Source organism: Oryctolagus cuniculus, chromosome 19, assembly GCF_051225735.1.
Source record: "Oryctolagus cuniculus isolate XC-2025 breed Fujian yellow rabbit chromosome 19, ASM5122573v1, whole genome shotgun sequence".
NCBI classification, from domain to species: Eukaryota; Metazoa; Chordata; class Mammalia; order Lagomorpha; family Leporidae; genus Oryctolagus; species Oryctolagus cuniculus.
Window position 1 is genome coordinate 3,299,444 of NC_142885.1, and position 16,946 is coordinate 3,316,389.

At 59.5% G+C, this 16,946-nt stretch overlaps 1 protein-coding gene across 4 annotated transcripts in view; it reads left to right on the forward strand.

The window, feature by feature from the left end:
* Positions 1–16,946, forward strand: part of SUN1 (Sad1 and UNC84 domain containing 1) — a 48,758-nt gene that overhangs the window by 10,772 nt on the left and 21,040 nt on the right. For 2 of the 4 annotated variants that reach the window (XM_070064262.2, XM_070064265.2), the window contains 8 exons: positions 5,307–5,492; positions 7,056–7,240; positions 8,151–8,177; positions 8,276–8,446; positions 14,416–14,613; positions 14,938–15,021; positions 15,274–15,384; positions 16,824–16,922. In XM_070064262.2, coding sequence (XP_069920363.2) covers positions 5,307–5,492; positions 7,056–7,240; positions 8,151–8,177; positions 8,276–8,446; positions 14,416–14,613; positions 14,938–15,021; positions 15,274–15,384; positions 16,824–16,922 — 1,061 coding nt within the window. The remainder of the gene's footprint in view (positions 1–5,306; positions 5,493–7,055; positions 7,241–8,150; positions 8,178–8,275; positions 8,447–14,415; positions 14,614–14,937; positions 15,022–15,273; positions 15,385–16,823; positions 16,923–16,946) is intronic. The other 2 variants (XM_051835235.3, XM_051835242.3) reach the window with 2 other exon arrangements.

The window sequence follows — 16,946 nt, forward strand, 5'->3', positions numbered from 1 at the left end:
AGTCCTGGCAGCTGTCAGTGACGTGCGGCCCCTGAGGTCATCGGTGCCTCAGGACCGAGGGAGACAGAGGGGGAACCTCATGGGTCGGCCGCTCCCTGCTGCTGGCACGGCTAAGAATTGGGGGTGGGACTGGCGCTGTGGCATGGCGAGTAAAGCCACCACTTGTGACGCCAGCATCCCACGTGGGCGCCGGTTCAAGTCCTGGCTGCTCCGCTTCTGATCCCACTCCTTGCTAATGTGCCTGGGAAGGCAGTAGAAGATGGGCCAAGTGTTTGGGCCCCTGCACCCACGTGGGAGACCCAGAAGAAGCTCCTGACTCCTGGCTTCGGCCTGGCTTGGCCCTGGTTGAAATCTTTACAAGAAAAACAACTGGAGGCTTTACTCGGAGCCCTGGGACACGGGCCCCTGCCTGGCCCGCCTCTCTCACCCTCTGTTCTTCCTGGCCTGCTCACGCCGCTGGGTGTGCTGACGGGAAGTTGAGTCCTGGCACCGACAGTGTCAGAGCCGTGGAAGCGCTGGTAGTGTGCAGAGAGCCTGCCCGGTGCATGCTGTGCCTTGTGCTCACTGCTCAGGTTCACATAGGAGGATGATTCTGGAGTGTTCTCGCCTCGTTAGCCGGCACGTGCTGCTGGCTGTAGTGTGACGGTGTGTGGATGGGCCTCCGGGGGCAGCCAGCGACGGCCAAACATTGCCACGACAGGTGCTCTCACAAGCAGCTCTCCAGTGAGACAAGTACGTGGAGCTGCTGTGCTGGCGAGGGCGCCCAGGCTTCTGCTGGAAACTAGGGTCCCACCTGCAGTTAGAGGACGGCTAAGGGGGGCAGAGGTGGGTTGGGAATAGTGCCTGTGGACTCCGCCCACGGGGTCAACTCTGGTTTGAAAGGCCCTGCTTTTCTTGCACTAAAATCGTTTGTGGGGCCAGTGTCGGTGTGGGGGGGAGTGGGTAACGCTGCCCCCTGGACACCAGCATCCCATCTGGGCACCCGTTCACGTCCGGCTGCTCCACTTCCGATCCAGCTCCCTGTTGATGACCTGGGAGAGCAGTGGAAGATGGCCCAAGTCCTGGGCCCCCGCACCTGTGTGGGAGACCAGGAAGAGACTTCTGGCTCCTGGCTTCAGGCTGGCCCAGCCCTGGACGTTGTGGCCACTCTCCACGTTGTGGAGACTGAACCAGTGGATGGAAGCTTGCTTGCTCCCTCCCCTCCCTTTACCCCCCCCCCCCGTGACTCTCAAATAAATAAACAAATCCATCTTTAACAGTAAAGTCAAGTCCTCATTACGTGCAGTTCTCAGATTATACTGGGTGACGGCAGCGTGGTGTCCTTGCTGGGCCTAGAGCTGAGTTAGCACTGTCGCCTGTGTCCTCAGCTGTGGGTGACCGCTGGCAGCCCCTGTGTGCACTCACTGCTGCCGTGAGCCTTGGGCCCGGTGGGTGTGAGGGGTGGGACTCGGACCGAGCTTCTGTGCTTGCGATGAGGCACGGGGTGCTCTTAGCCTTTCCTGGGCTCTGCTGGTTGCCTTAGGCTGGCTGCTCTGGGGGGTGAGCTGCTGGCTGTGGCCCAGGGACACACCTCAGGGGCTCCAAGCAGCTTCTCCACCGCCCTGAGACCCTGGGGACGCCCCGGTCTGCACACCCCGTCCTCCAGCAGCATCAGGGCTGCGGCCACCAAGCCCCAGCTCTGTATCTTTTTTTTTTTTTTTAAGATTTATTTTATTTATTTGAAAGAATTAGAGGTAGGGACAGAGATCTTCCATCCGCTGGGTCACTCCCCATTTAGCTGCAATGGCCAGAGCTGGGCCAATCCAGAGCCAGGAGCCAGGAGCTTCCTCCGGGTCTCCCACTGGGTGCAGGGGCCCAAGGACGTGGGCCGTCCTCCACTGCTTTCCCAGGCCATGGCAGAGAGCTGGGTCGGAAGTGGAGCAGCCGGGGCTCGAACTGGCGCCCATGTGGGATGACTTTGTGTCTTTAGCTCTGCACTGTGTGTTCCCTGAACTGTGCGTGTGCCCTCCTGCACTGTGAAACTGAATTGTATCTGTGCACACTGTTTGCTGCAGGGGACCCTAAGTCTGTAAGCACACCCACAGCCTTTGTCATGAAGACCTGCGCTGTGGTCCTGTGCTGGATGTGTGGTGTGGCGTACAACACTGCCCACCTCCTTCTCAGAGCGCCTGGCTTCGAGACCCAGCTCCACTCTCCGTCTTGGCTTCAGTTAACACGCGGGAACTCGAGTGACTGGGTCCCACGCAGGAACCCAGGACGGGAGAGCAGGAGGAGCTCTGGGCTCCTGCTTGGCAGCCCCAGCCGTGGTGAACATCAGGAGTGCCCAGGGGTGGGATGTGTCTTCTCCTCTCGGTCTGGGGCCTTGCACCCTGGCTTCTGTGGTTCCAGAACAGGAATGAGCAGGAGGTAGGCGATGCTGACGGAGGGGAGCCCGGGCCAGATCCCGTGTGTGGACAGGAGGTAGGCGATGCTGACGGAGGGGAGCCCGGGCCAGATCCCGTGTGTGGACAGGAGGTAGGCGATGCTGACGGAGGGGAGCCCGGGCCAGATCCCGTGTGTGGACAGGAGGTAGGCGATGCTGACGGAGGGGAGCCCAGGCCAGATTCGTGTGTGGAGAGGAGGTAGGCGATGCTGACGGAGGGGAGCCCAGGCCAGATTCGTGTGTGGAGAGGAGGTAGGCGATGCTGACGGAGGGGAGCCCGCGCCAGATCCCGTGTGTGGAGATCCATTTCTTTGGTCTTGGAAGCATGTGGAGGTGACACCTGCGTGGATGGATTGCAGTCCCAGCGCTGAGCTGAGGTGGGGGAGCTGCAGGAGAATTTTTTTTTTTTGACAGGCAGAGTGGACAGTGAGAGAGAGAGACAGAGAGAAAGGTCTTCCTTTGCCGTTGGTTCACCCTCCAATGGCCGCCGCGGCCGGCACACCACGCTGATCCGATGGCAGGAGCCAGGTGCTTCTCCTGGTCTCCCATGGGGTGCAGGGCCCAAGCACTTGGGCCATCCTCCACTGCACTCCCGGGCCACAGCAGAGAGCTGGCCTGGAAGAGGGGCAACCAGGACAGAATCCAGCACCCCAACCGGGACTAGAACCCGGTGTGCCAGCGCCACAGGCGGAGGATTAGCCTAGTGAGCCATGGCGCCGGCCGAGAATTTTTTTGTAAAGGTTAATTTATTTGAAAGGCAGAGTGATGGGCAGGGGGAGCGCGAGGGAGCGAGAACTTCCACCTGCTAACTCCCAGATGGCCACAGCAGCTGGGCTGGGCCAGGCCGAAGCCAGGAGCCAGCAGCTCCGTCCGGGTCTCCCACATGGTGGCAGGGGCCCCAGTGCTTGGCCGTCGTCTGATACTTCCCGGGGCCGTTAGCAGGGAGCTCGAACGAGCGCTCAGATGGGATGTCGGGGTTGCTAGGTGGCCGCTGAATCCACTGTGCCAGAGCCAGCCCAGCCTTGCCTGCTCCTGCCAGGGCCAGTGTGCTCGGCCGCGCTGCCTCTTGTAGGGGCGAGACGCTCAGCGTTCCTCTGCCCTGTTCTCGGCCCGTGCCTGGCCCCTCACCTCCTTGCGCATCTGTGTGGGCGGCCTCTGCTGGTGGCAGGACCTCGTCATTTACGTCCTGTATGTTTGTCTTTCCCGTTTGCTTTCTTTTTCGAGAGGGAGATAGAGGACCTTCTGCTGGTTCACTCCGAGTCCCTGGCGGTAGCTGAGACGGTGCCAGGCCGGGAGCTGCATCCTTGAGCCACCAGTGCGGCCTCCCTGCGTCCCAGGGAGAAAGAGTGGGCAGCAGGCCAGGTGGTGCCTGGTGGGCCACGGTGGGCCCACACCCTCCCGTCTGTGCTTGGAGGGGAAGGCCCTGACTGTGGGCAGTCCACGTGCTCCACGCCCGAGGTGGTGGTCATCTTAGAAAGACTGACCAGCCACACAGAGCAGCTCCTTACCTGATGCCCGCAGTTTCAGTTACACAGAAAGTGCTGGAAGCGACTTCTCTGTCACAGACTGACACTTGAGGGCAGCTGGGGCACTGCTGGCTGCCCCTTTGTCCTGACCGTGACCCGGTCAGCGACCTCTTGGTGTTGGAGTGGTCACACTCAGTGTTCTGCAGACACAGTGTGCATGGTACTGCACTGTGTGGTCACTGCATGGGTACTGTACTATGTGGTCACTCACCGCATGGGTACTGCACTGTGTGGTCACTCACTACACAGGTACTGCACTGTGGTCACTACACAGGTACTGCACTGTGGTCACTCACTGCACGGGTACTGCACTGTGGTCACTCACTGCACGGGTACTGCACTGTGGTCACTACACAGGTACTGCACTGTGGTCACTCACTGCTCTGCACGGGTACTGCACTGTGTGGTCACTCACTGCTCTGCACGGGTACTGCACTGTGTGGTCACTCACTGCACGGGTACTGCACTGTGGTCACTGCACGGGTACTGCACTGTGTGGTCACTCACTGCACGGGTACTGCACTGTGGTCACTGCACGGGTACTGCACTGTGTGGTCACTCACTGCACAGGTACTGCACTGTGTGGTCACTCACTGCACGGGTACTGCACTGTGGTCACTGCACGGGTACTGCACTGTGGTCACTACACGGGTACTGCACTGTGGTCACTCACTGCACGGGTACTGCACTGTGTGGTCACTCACTGCTCTGCACGGGTACTGCACTGTGTGGTCACTCACTGCACGGGTACTGCACTGTGGTCACTGCACGGGTACTGCACTGTGTGGTCACTCACTGCACGGGTACTGCACTGTGGTCACTGCACGGGTACTGCACTGTGTGGTCACTCACTGCACAGGTACTGCACTGTGTGGTCACTCACTGCACGGGTACTGCACTGTGGTCACTGCACGGGTACTGCACTGTGGTCACTCACTGCACGGGTACTGCACTGTGTGGTCACTACACGGGTACTGCACTGTGTGGTCACTCCCTGCTATGCACGGGTACTGCACTGTGGTCACTCACTGCACGGGTACTGCACTTTGGTCACTCACTACACGGGTACTGCACTGTGTGGTCACTCCCTGCTCTGCAGACACAGTGTGCACAGGTTTCTGCTCTGTGCTTTGCAACCATCCCCGTGCTCCCCGTATTTGGGGTCCCCATGGATTCCGTGCGTCCAGGAGCTCTTGGCTTTGGAAAGCTTATCACTGCCTGCAGAGCAGACCAGCTGGAGCACATGCCGTGGGTGGTGGGTGGACAGGTGTCGCCTACCTCGCCTTCTCTGTAGCTCCTGCCAGCTGTCAGAACGGTGGCCGTGAGCACTGTTCCCCTGTCCCGTGCTTTCCCTACAGCTCCAGCTATTCCTCCGAGGCTCTGGACTTTGAGACTGAGCACGGATTGGATCCCGTGTTCGATTCTCCCAGGATGTCCCGCCGCAGCCTGCGCTTGGTCACGGCGGCCTACTCCACAGGGGACAGCCAGGCTGTGGAGACCCACACCTGTGCCAGCGGCACAGCCTCCCAGGACAGAGGCGCCAGGTGAGCACTGCTTGGCTTGGTCTTCCCGTGATCCCGACACTGACCCAAACTGAAAAACTGAAAAGAAAAAAAAGTCTGGAAAGCCACACTGTCTTCAGGGGCGTGTGTGCATGCACGTGTGTGTGCATGCACAGGGTCTACCCTATGAAGTCATGCTTTGCTCTGCTGGTCCTCGCCATCTACGTTCTTGCTGGAGACACTGGGCCGAGACGCCTCGCGATGCGTCTGCTCCAGGGCCATTGTCAGTCTCTGGTGCAGGGCCGCTGCTCTCCTGGGGGGGCTGAGCCTGCGCTGCTGCCACACGCTGAGGCGTCGATGGGCTCCGAGCTGCTGATCTCATCCGTGACTTCACCCCACGTCTGTGAGTGGCAGGTCTGCACTTGAAGCACAGATGTTTGTTGGGGGCACCGGGCTCTGAACTCTGCCTGTGCCCATCTGTGCCGAGAAGCAGCGAAGATGGAGGGAGCTCATCATCCAAACAGTGAGGTTCCCGGGCCCAGCATTTAGCTCAACCCACGGAGGCAGGTGGGAACGTGGCTCCAACACGTGGCTGCATCAGAACTGCCCCCAGGTGGCCTCCTGCCTGCCACCCAGGACCCCAGGGCCCGGCTCCCTCTGCTGTGGCCACCTGGGGACCTGGCCGCGCTGTTTGGTGTCGCTGCCTTTCCTCACCACCAGTTCCCCAAGCAGGGGCCAGCTCTTGGCCTGTGTCTCTCCACCGCCTGACTTGATGCTGAATTGTCGTGAAACGCTTATTCTTTTTTTTTTTCTTCGCGATTTAAAGGCAGTGTTAGACACAGAGAGACCCCTCTACTCCCCAGATGGCTGTATCAGCAGCAGCTGGGCCAGGCCAGAGCCAGGAGCCAGGACCTTCACCTGGGTCTCCCGTGTGGATGCCGGGTCCCAGGACCGGGCCATCTTCCACTGCTTTCCCAGGCACGTCAGCAAGGAGCTGGATCAGAAGAGGAGCAACTGGGACTTGAACTGGCACCCATAGGGGATGCACTGGCCCCCAAAGTGCTTATTCCAGAGGGCTTTGCCACTGTGGCCCTGTGCATGCAGACATGACCTTAGGTTCCCCGCCCACTCCTGCTGTGCCTGATGTAGCTCCGTCTGCACCAGTGACAGAAACACATGTCTGTCTGCAGATACTTGTGTGCAGATCATACCCTTTTATTTGATCATTTTGATTTTTAGGCTGTCATACATTTTGACCACCTTTGAGTCACTGGGCTCAAAATAACCTGAAACCTGTTTTATTTTCTTATTCATTTTGTTTAGATTTTTTTCTAAAATTTTTCTCTTTTATGCTTTTTCCCCTTTTTAACTGTTTTTGGTTATTTTTTTCCCTTTCTGGTAAAGCCTGTTTTATTTTATGTTTACACTTTGAGAGGGAATTCTTGCCCCCCAGCTTGAAATTTCCTCTTTTGGATTGTTTCACGATAGCAGAAAAGAGATAAAATGGTTTTGCTTTAAAATACTGGTTTTTTTGTTGGTAAAATGTAGTAATTTTGTATTTACTACAAAGTCTATAAACTTAGTTCTCCCCCCCTTTCTATTCAGAACACTAAAACAGCGCAGAAGTGTGAGCAAAGCAGCGTTTAGCATGAACCACACATCACGGAGGACCGCGGTCTCGGGCGCCGACCAGAGTGGCTCCCGCAGTCTGCACGGTGCTGCAGCTCTGCGGCCGCACGTGCTGGACGAGTCCCTGATCCGCGAGCAGACGGAAGTGAACCACTTCTGGGGTGAGTGCCTCCAGGTGCAGGTGGCCCCTCTGCGCTGGTCTGGGAGGAAGGTGGTTGTGGACCATGCTGCTACGGCGGTGACATTGGAGGCTTCTGTCCAGGTGCCAGCAGGGAAAGCTCTGGAAGCTGCTTCCAGCTGGAAGATCCAGTACCGCGGCAGGAACCGCTGACTTCCCTGACTGCGTTACCTTGTAGGGTGTTTACGGGGCAGTGTAGGGCTCTGCAGCGTGTCTCTGGAAGGCCCTAAGCAGGCAGCCAGGTCTCCTGGTGCACGGGAAAGTGTTCTGGAGAGGAGGCAGAGGTGCTGAGCAGCACAGAGGGCCTCGCTCGGTGCCTGGAGGCCACACGCACACACAGGCCGCAGCCGGGACCAGCGGCCGAGGAGGCAGAGCTGCTGCTTCCCGTGCAGCTGGGCTCTGGCCGTGCTTTGAGGTCCAGGTTACTTTGAGAGCCATTGGTGCTGACGTCACTGTTCCGCTCAGCTTGCCAGAGTGGGGTCAGGCCACGGAGGCGCCTGTGCTGTTGTGGGCTGCTGAGAAAACAGGCTTCCTCTGTGTCACCTTGTGCTCCGGCTGCTGTGTGCATGCTTCCACCTTGAAGGCAGTGTGCATGGTTCTGGAGAGGCTCCATTAAGCAGGCTTTGACCAGAGCCATGGTGGTGTTCTTTCCTCATGTACCTCACCTGTGTGGTGGTGCATTCTGTGCTGCCACCAGGGGGCGCTCCACTCAGAACTGTGGGCTCTGTGCTGTCCCCAGGGGGCGCTCCACAGAGAACTGTGGGCTCTGTTACCACCAGGGGGCGCTCTACTCAGAACTGTGGGCTCTGTTGCCACCAGGGGGCGCTCCACAGAGAACTGTGGGCTCTGTTACCACCAGGGGGCGCTCTACAGAGAACTGTGCTTTTTTACAGGGCTTGACGACGACGGCGATGTTAAAGGTCAGTGTCTTGGTCCTTTTTCCTCCTCCCACTTTCCCAGTTCCAGCTACATGTCTGCAGATTGTGGTAAACAGGTTCCATCTACTTTTTGGAAACAGGTGGAGGTAAAGCCACCATTCAGGGAAATGGAGACTTGGCAGCGAGGGCTGCCGAAGCCACCGGGCACAACGGGTACACCTGCAGTGACTGCAGCCTGCTCTCTGAGCGCAGGGACGCCCTCACCGCACACCCCACCTCCCGCGTCTATTCTAGGGACAGGACTCAGAAACGTAAGTCTCCGTTTTGAAAAATAGAGAAAGACTCATGTCCACATGTTTGCTTTTTATAAGCCTGATTTACTAGGCCTCAGTGCCGACACTGTTCGTGTCAGGATTAAACTCAAAATTAGCCTTAGGAGTTTGAAGAAGAAGTACACCAAACATGTTTAGCTTTGTCCTGATTATCCTCTCAGCTTAGGATTTTTTATGCTGTTTTTATACTTACAACACATGGGGTCCTGTAAACTGGCCTCTGTGAGCAGAAGGAAGGTCCTCGCTCACATGAAACGGCAGTGACTTTCGAGCCGCGTGGATGTTCAGGTGTCCTCACGGCAGCTTTGCAGCGGCTGCAGGCCACTGGTGCCGAGGGCACTTGGGCCGCATCCATCCCTGCTGCAGGGAGCCCATGCCATCCCGGCCACACAGTGGCGCTGCAGGGAGCCCGTGCCCTCCCGGCCACACAGTGGCGCTGCAGGGAGCACATGCCCTCCCGGCCACACAGTGGTGCTGCAGGGAGCACATGCCCTCCCGGCCACACGGCAGCGCTGCAGGGAGCCCGTGCCCTCCCGGCCACACGGCGGCGCTGCAGGGAGCCCGTGCCCTCCCAGCCACACAGTGGTGCTGCAGGGTGCACGTGCCCTCCCGGCCACACGGCAGCGCTGCAGGGAGCACGTGCCCTCCCGGCCACACGGCGGCGCTGCAGGGAGCACGTGCCCTCCCGGCCACACGACAGTACTGCAGGGTGCCCATGCCCTCCTGGCCACACGGCAGCGCTGCAGGGAGCCTGTGCCCTCCCGGCCACACGACAGTACTGCAGGGTGCACGTGCCCTCCTGGCCACATGGCAGCGCTGCAGGGAGCCCGTGCCCTCCCGGCCACACAGTGGCGCTGCAGGGAGCACATGCCCTCCCGGCCACACAGTGGTGCTGCAGGGTGCACGTGCCCTCCCGGCCACACAGTGGTGCTGCAGGGAGCCCGTGCCCTCCCGGCCACACAGTGGTGCTGCAGGGAGCCCGTGCCCTCCCGGCCACACAGTGGTGCTGCAGGATGCACGTGCCCTCCCGGCCACACAGTGGTGCTGCAGGGAGCCCGTGCCCTCCCGGCCACACAGTGGTGCTGCAGGGTGCACGTGCCCTCCTGGCCACATGACAGTACTGCAGGGTGCATGTGCCCCCCCCCCCCGCCGCCCACACGCGGTGCGTTTCTGTAGCAGCTGTGGGGACTTACGGCGAAACGCAGTTCCGCAGGCTGTTGGGGCTCCTGGTGCAGTCTGGACTGGCAGTGGTCCTTGCAGGTGCTCATGGTGGCCGTCAGCATCCTGAGTGCAGCTCTTGGGCACCGGCTGGAGAGGCCTGTGCTGCCGCCGCCGGAGGGCGGAGCCGCAGACCCGTGTAGGTGCCCTGGGACTCGGCCCCCAGCCTGCGAGGTCCGTGTGCCCAGCCTCGTGGAGTCCGCTCTGCATGTGCAGGTGCCGCAGGCTGCAGGAGAGGGGCCTGGGTCTCCGCTGCCAGCCCGCTGTGCCTGTGCGGGGGAGTGGCACAGGGCTGTGGGGGAGTCCTCGCGGTCTGTTTTACATCTTTATTTTTAGTGTCTGTGACCGGAGCTGCTGGTTTTGTGTGCTGTGGCACCGTTCAGAGTGACAGCGGAGGGACGGCAGAGGCACGGTGCCGTGTGGCTGCTGTCACCCTGAGGACGGACACACGTGGGGAGGGACAGAGGAGGGACGGCAGAGTCATGGTGCCATGTGGCTGCTGTCACCCTGAGGACTGACACACGTGGGGAGGGACGGCAGAGGCACGGTGCCGTGTGGCTGCTGTCACCCTGAGGGCTGACGCGCGTGGGTTCGTCGTGCTGGGCCTGCAGATGAGTGATAGGTGCAGTGAGTGGGGGCCTTGCTGCTCGTACCTGCGACAACTCAGGACCGGGCACTGTTCGCACATCTGTCGTCTGTGCTGCAGCTAGAAATGTGCTGTTGGGGCCGGCGCTGTGGCATGGTGGGTAACACCGCCGTCTGCAGTGCCGGCGTCCCATGTGGGCGCCAGTTTGAGTCCCAGCTGCTCCACTTCCAATCCAGCTCTCTGCTGTGGCCTGGGAAAGCAGTAGGAGATGCCCAAGTCCTTGGGCCCCTGCACCCACGTGGGAGACCCGGAGGAAGCTCCTGGCTCCTGGCTTCGGATCAGCACAGCTGCGGCTGTTGCGGCCATCTGGGGAGTGACCCAGCGGATGGAGGACCTCTCTCTCTCTCTTTCTCTCTCTGCTTCTCTATGTTTCTCTCTCTCTCTGCCTCTGCCTCTATAAATCTGCCTTTCAAATAAATAAATCTTTAAAAGATTTTTAAAGTTAAAAATCAATTTATATTTAAAAGAAAAAAAAGTTAGAAGGGAGTGCTATTTCCAGGATGAGCCCAGCGTTCTTCGTAGAGCGAGAGTCGTTGCTGCTGTGGCCTGGGCACCCTGCAGACGCCCTCGCTGCTCCCCTGGCCACCTCCTGCTCACAGCGAGTGCTGTGTGCATCTCTTACCAGCTGCCCTGTGTTCTGAGGGCCTGGGGCTCGGCCTGGCAGCTGGGCTCCCCGAGGCAGGGCCCCCCCGGCAGGGCGTGCGTCACTGGGCCTGAGGCGTAGACCTTCCAGCTCCTACCACCTCCCTTACTCTATTTTGTGTGTGTGTGTGTGTGTATTTACATGTTTGTTTATTTATCTGAAAGCCAGAGTTACTGGGGGGAGGAGACAGAGATCTAACGGCTGCTGATTCAGTCCCCAAAAGGCTGCAACAGCCAGAGCTAGGCCAGTCTGGCCAGTGTGAGGCCAGGAGCTTCCTCCGGGTCTCCCACACGGGTGCAGGAGCCCAAGGACTTGGGCATCTTCTGTGCTTTCCCAGGCCACAGCAGAGAGCTGGATTGGAAGTAGAGCAGCCGGGACTGGAGCTGGTGCCCGTATGGGGTGCCGGCGTCCCAGGCAGTGTCTGTACCTGCTAGCCACAGCGCCAGTGCTGACTCACTGCGCTGGGGAACCCGTGCTGCCCATGTGAGGTGTGCAGAGCCCAGGCGTGGGTCTGCCACAGCTCCCCTGTCGCACAGGTGAGCTCGCTGCGCAGGAGCTGTTGGGTGGCTGTTCGCTGCTGCATAGTCGCTTCTCCTCCACGGCCCTCGCTTCTGGGGACGTTGTCCTTGTGAGACGTACGCATGGCACAGAGGGAGGAAGCCCTCAGCCCAGCTGTGTGCCCCTATGAATTCCTCTGCTTGCTTTTTTTTTTTTTTTTTTTTTTAATATTTATTTATTTGAAAGAGTTACTCAGAGACAGAAGGAGAGGCGGGGGGGGGGGGGTCTTCCACCCACTGGTTCACTCCTCAATTGGCCACAATGGCCAGAGCTGCACCGATCAGGAGCCAGGAGCTTCTTCCAGGTCTCCCGTGCAGGGGCAGGGGCCCAAGGACTTGGCCATCTTCCACTGCTTTCCCAGGCCACAGCAGGGAGCTGGATGGGAAATGGAGCAGCTGGGACTTGAACCGGCGCTCCTGTGGGATGCTGGCACAGCAGGTGATGGCTTTACCCACTAAGCCACAGCGCCGGCGCCATCTGCTTGTTTTTGATGAGGGAAAGTGCATAGACGTGGAACTCGGGGTGATGTATGTGAACTGTCGCGGCGTGGAGAACTCGTGCAGTGCTGAGCCTCTCCTGAGTCTGCCGCGTGGCCCTGCTGGGCTCCTTAGCTCTCTGTGTCCTAGCGGAGGGGCACCACGAGGTCGCGGTGCACAGCTTTGGTTTATGTGTTGAGGTAGCTCCTGTCTAATACTAGACGTATGGTTGTGTCCAGATGTAATCGGTTCTTGGGTGAACGTTCAGGTTCGTCGTCCGCCGTGGAGAGCACTGTCTGGGTGTGCGTTGGTGCGTGTGTGTTTATGTGTTGGAGCGTGTGTGTGTGCGTGTTGGTGCATGTGTGTGTGTTGTGTGTGTGCTGGTGTGTGTGTGCTGGTGTGTGCGTGTTGGTGCATGTGTATGTGGTGGTGTGTGTGTTGGTGCATGTGTGTTTGTGTGCTGGTGTGTGTGTTGTGTGTGTGCTGGTGTATCTGTGTGTGTTGGTGCGTCTGTGCTGGTATGCGGATGTGTGTGCTGGTGTGTGTGTGCTGATGTGCGGGTGTGTGTGTTGGTGTGTCTGTGTGTGTGCTGGTATGCGGGTATGTGTGCTGATGTGTGTGTGCTGATGTGCGGGTGTGTGTGTGGGTGCGTCTGTGCTGGTATGCAAGTGTGTGTGCTGGTGTGTGTGTGTGATGTGCGAGTGTGTGTGGGTGCGTCTGTGTGCTGGTGTGCGAGTGTGTGTGCTGATGTGCGAGTGTGTGTGTGCGTCTGTGTGCTTGTATGCAAGTGTGTGTGCTGGTGCATCTGTGTGTGTGTTGGTGTGTCTGTGTGCTGGTATGCGAGTGTGTGTGCTGGTGTGTGTGTGCTGGTGTGCAAGTGTGTGTGCTGGTGTGTGTGTGCTGATGTGCGAGTGTGTGTGCTGGTGTGCAAGTGTGTGTGCTGGTGCATCTGTGTGTGTGTGGGTGCGTCTGTGTGCTGGTATGCGAGTGTGTGTGCTGGTGTGTGTGTGTGCTGGTGCATCTGTGTGTGTGTTGGTGCGAGTGTGTGTGCTGGTGCGTCCGTGTGTGTGCTGGTACACCGAGCAGAGCTGTCCTGTGCGCGTCCCACGCCAGCAGGCTGTGCCCCCACCGCCAGGCTGCCCCCAGCAGAGTGAGGGTCTCCTCCCGCGTCCTCTCAGCGGTTCCTAACATTCTCGTTCTTTTTGAATCCTGCAAGTTGATGGTGAGAACTGGGTTGTAAGACTGCCCATGCATTGCACCTTCTGTGTGCTTATTTGAAAGGCAGAGTTGGGTCCTCGTCTGCTGGCTCACTCCCCAGGTGGCCTCAGCAGTCTGGGCTGGGCCAGGCAGGAGCCAGGATCCGGGAGCTTCTCCCAGGTCTCCCACGAGGGTGCGGGGCCAAGCGCTTTCCCGGGCTTCGCTGCTGCTTGCTCCCGCGCGTTAGCAGGGAGCTGGACAGTGCGCCGAGCAGCCGGGCCTTGGACCAGCGCCTGCTGGGATGCCCGTGCTGCGGGCGATGGCTTAGCCTCTGTGCCGCGGCGCCCGCCCCTGGCGCATTACCTTTTTTTTTTTTTTTTTAAAGATTGTATTTATTTATTTTGAGATGTAGAATTACAGACAGTGAGAGGGAGAGACACAGAGAAAAGTCTTCCCTCCGTTGGTTCACTCCCCAAAGGGCCGCAATGGCTGGAGCTGTGCCGACCCAAAGCCAGGAGCCAGGAGCTTCTTCCGGGTGGGTGCAGGGGCCCAAGCACTTGGGCCATCTTCCACCGCTTTCCCAGGCCATCAGCAAGGAACGGGATCAGAAGAGGAGCAGCCGGGACTCGAACTGGCGCCCATGTGGGATGCCAGTGCCACAGGCGGAGGATTAACCTACAGTCTCACGGCGCCGGCCCCAACGTTACCTTTTAATGATGTTTTCTTTTTTGCAGCCTCCGTACAAACTATCCTGCAGTGTGAACAGCGTTGGTCCTAGGGCTGAAGTCTTGTTTTATGTGTTTGAAATCACTTCGGCTCAGACCTCACTGATCCCTGCTGGGCGGGGGTGGGGGTCGGAGTGGAAGAGCTGCGTCTGGTGCCCCCCACAGCCCGGCTCCTTTTCAGGCCCGGAAGTTCCTGGCAGCTGTGGCTGGGGGCGTCGGTGCACACAGAAGTGGGGGCTGGTGCGGAGTCGCGTGGCCGTGTGCCCACGTGGGAGGTGTGGGTCGGGGTCTGCTGAGCAGAGCTGCCTGGTGTGTGTGTGAGCCCGGGGGGGCGCTCCAGCTGCACCCCTCCCCCCACCGTCAGTCTGGCTCTGCCCACGCTGAGTCGGCGTTCATGTTATACATTGTTTGCCTGCTTCGCCTGGACGAATGGTGTGTTTCCTGGCTCACCAGGGGAGAAATAACGTGTGTTCACGGTTTTGTAGGCGGCGCGTCGTCCCACACGGACAGGATCCTGTGGCTGGCCAAATGCACTTCGTCGTCTTTGTCATCATTCTTAGTTCAGCTTTTTCACGTGGTTTTGATGAAGCTCAATTATGAATCAGAAAATTACAAATTGAAAAGTTATGAATCGAAAGCTTATGAATCAGAAAGCTTTGAGTCAGAGAGCCGTGAGTCCACAGGTACTTACGTCGTCGTCTCCTCCCTTTTCCACCAAACTCTGCTTCCAGGTGGAGAAGCTCCGCTTTGCCTGGGCCGCGCGGCCCTGCGCCCTCTCCCGGCGGCCGGCTGCGGTTCCTCTCGGCCGCAGGAGCTTGGGGCAGTCTCTGCCTGCTCTGTGTGCAGCTTTTTCTGAAAGTTGATGGATGTTTAAACATTGAAGCAAAGATAGTTGACCTGAGCGATGCTTAGAACCATGCTGGTCTGTGCGTGGGAGGCGGCAAGCCTGGCGTGGCCGCGGCGTGCCGGCCGTGGGACTGGCTAAGCCTCTCTCGCGTGTGTTGCAGCTCATGCCAGTTGCTATGGGAGCCTGAATGTGACAGAGTTTCTCGGCGAGGACGGCCACCTTGGTGGGCGCGGGGCGTCGCTGTGTAAGTATGGCGTCCCTGTGCGTGTGGGGCAGCGGGTCCTGCAATGGGTGCCTCACGCGCTGTGACGTGGAGCACGGAGACAAGAGGCCATGGTCCCAGGACTGTGGGCAGCAGCCACGTGGCACCTAGTGGCAGGACCGTCCCCGCCCGGGGCGTCGGCTGTGGTTTTCGTGTGGAGTTGGGCTCCTGGCTTTGTCCAGTTGCGACTGTTGCATATTAATCGTGCTTCACTGCTTGTCACCACGCCCGCAGGCAAGGACGGTGAGGGGACGCGGCGCCTTGAGACACACGCGGCCACCCATTCGCAGTCGTCCGGGCCACGCCGCGTGGCAGGGACCGTGGGGCGCCTCTGTGCCTGTGCAGGTTGTCTCTCACCCCTCCCCATTCTTGTACCCTCCCCCTCGCTCCGTGCAGGTTGTTTCCCCACCCCCCCTTGTCAGGGCTCTCTCACCACCCCTTGTCCTCGTGGCCCCCCGCTCCTTGTCAGGTCTCTCTCACCCCCCATTGTCCTTGTGCCCCCCCCCCTTGTCAGGGCTCCCTCACCCCCCTGTTGTCCTCACCCCACCCCCCCCTCCCCGCTCCCTGTCGGCTCTGTGTTTGCTGTCCCAGAGCCCAGAATCCCCTGGGAAAACAGACAGCAGTGTGTAGCCGTCTGGAAGAGCACCTTAGCAGGTTACGTGGTGTGAGGGGGTGTGTGGACCGGTTTATTGGAGGTGAGACGTGAGTCCAGAGAAGGCCAATGGCCGGCCGCCAGGGCTGTCTGCCTGGCCTGTCCCTGCGGGGCACTGAGGGTCTCCTGCTTAGCCCCGTCGCTCTTCCTCTAGGCGCTGGTATTAAAAAGCTGAGCTTAAGGCCGGCGCCGCGGCTCACTAGGTTAATCCTCCGCCTTGCGGCGCCGGCACACCGGGTTCTAGTCCCAGTTGGGGCGCTGGTTCTGTCCCGGTTGCCCCTCTTCCAGGCCAGCTCTCTGCTGTGGCCAGGGAGTGCAGTGGAGGATGGCCCAGGTCCTTGGGTCCTGCACCCCATGGGAGACCAGAAGTACCTGGCTCCTGCCATTGGATCAGCGCGGTGTGCCGGCCGCAGCGCACTGGCTACGGCGGCCATTGGAGGGTGAACCAACGGCAAAAAGGAAGACCTTTCTCTCTGTCTCTCTCTCTCACTGTCCACTCTGCCTGTCAAAGGAAAAAAAAAAAAAAAAAGCTGAGCTTAAAAGTAATTCTGTTCTAACTGTTAATCACAAAACAGTGATTTTTAAACAATCCTTGTGAACTGTGTCCTTGCACGTCAGCCGTGTTGACGTCTCCTGGTGGTCTCAGGGCCAACTTCAGATGTTAATGAGCGCACGGCCTTGAGCAGCCGCTTCGTTTCCTGGGTGTTTCCTGCCTCTGTGCTGTGTGGGGCTTGCTGTCATGTTGACTGTGTTGTGTCCAGGGACCACGTTACCCTTCCCAAGTTCCTGGCTCTCAGAAGCGGTCAGTCCTTACTACGGCTTTCACGCTGGTCTCTGCGTCATCGCGTTCACACCGGGGCGTGTGGACCGCTGGTGTCTGCAATCTCTGTACATCCTGGTAGCCCCCACGCAGCGCCCCCACGGTGGACGCTGGACGTGCACCTCCCGTGTACTCATCGGCGGGTGGAGGGTGGAGACCCCAGCAGTTGTCCTGAGTGGTCCCAGGGAGACAGAGCTCAGACCTGGAGTGGTTCTTTCTGAGCAGAGGCCCCACGGCCTGCGCGTCCCATCCCTGGGCGGAGCGGGGGAGGCGGGCGCCTTGCCTGTGGCTCACGTGTCTCCTGTGCCGCAGGTCCCCTCCTGGTGCAGACGCTGCAGAGGGTCGGAGCTGCAGGTTGCCGCGTGTCCAGGACGCTGTGGTCCGTTCTGTGGCTGGCCCTCGCGACTCCAGGTGGTTGTTGACCTCTCTGTTAAC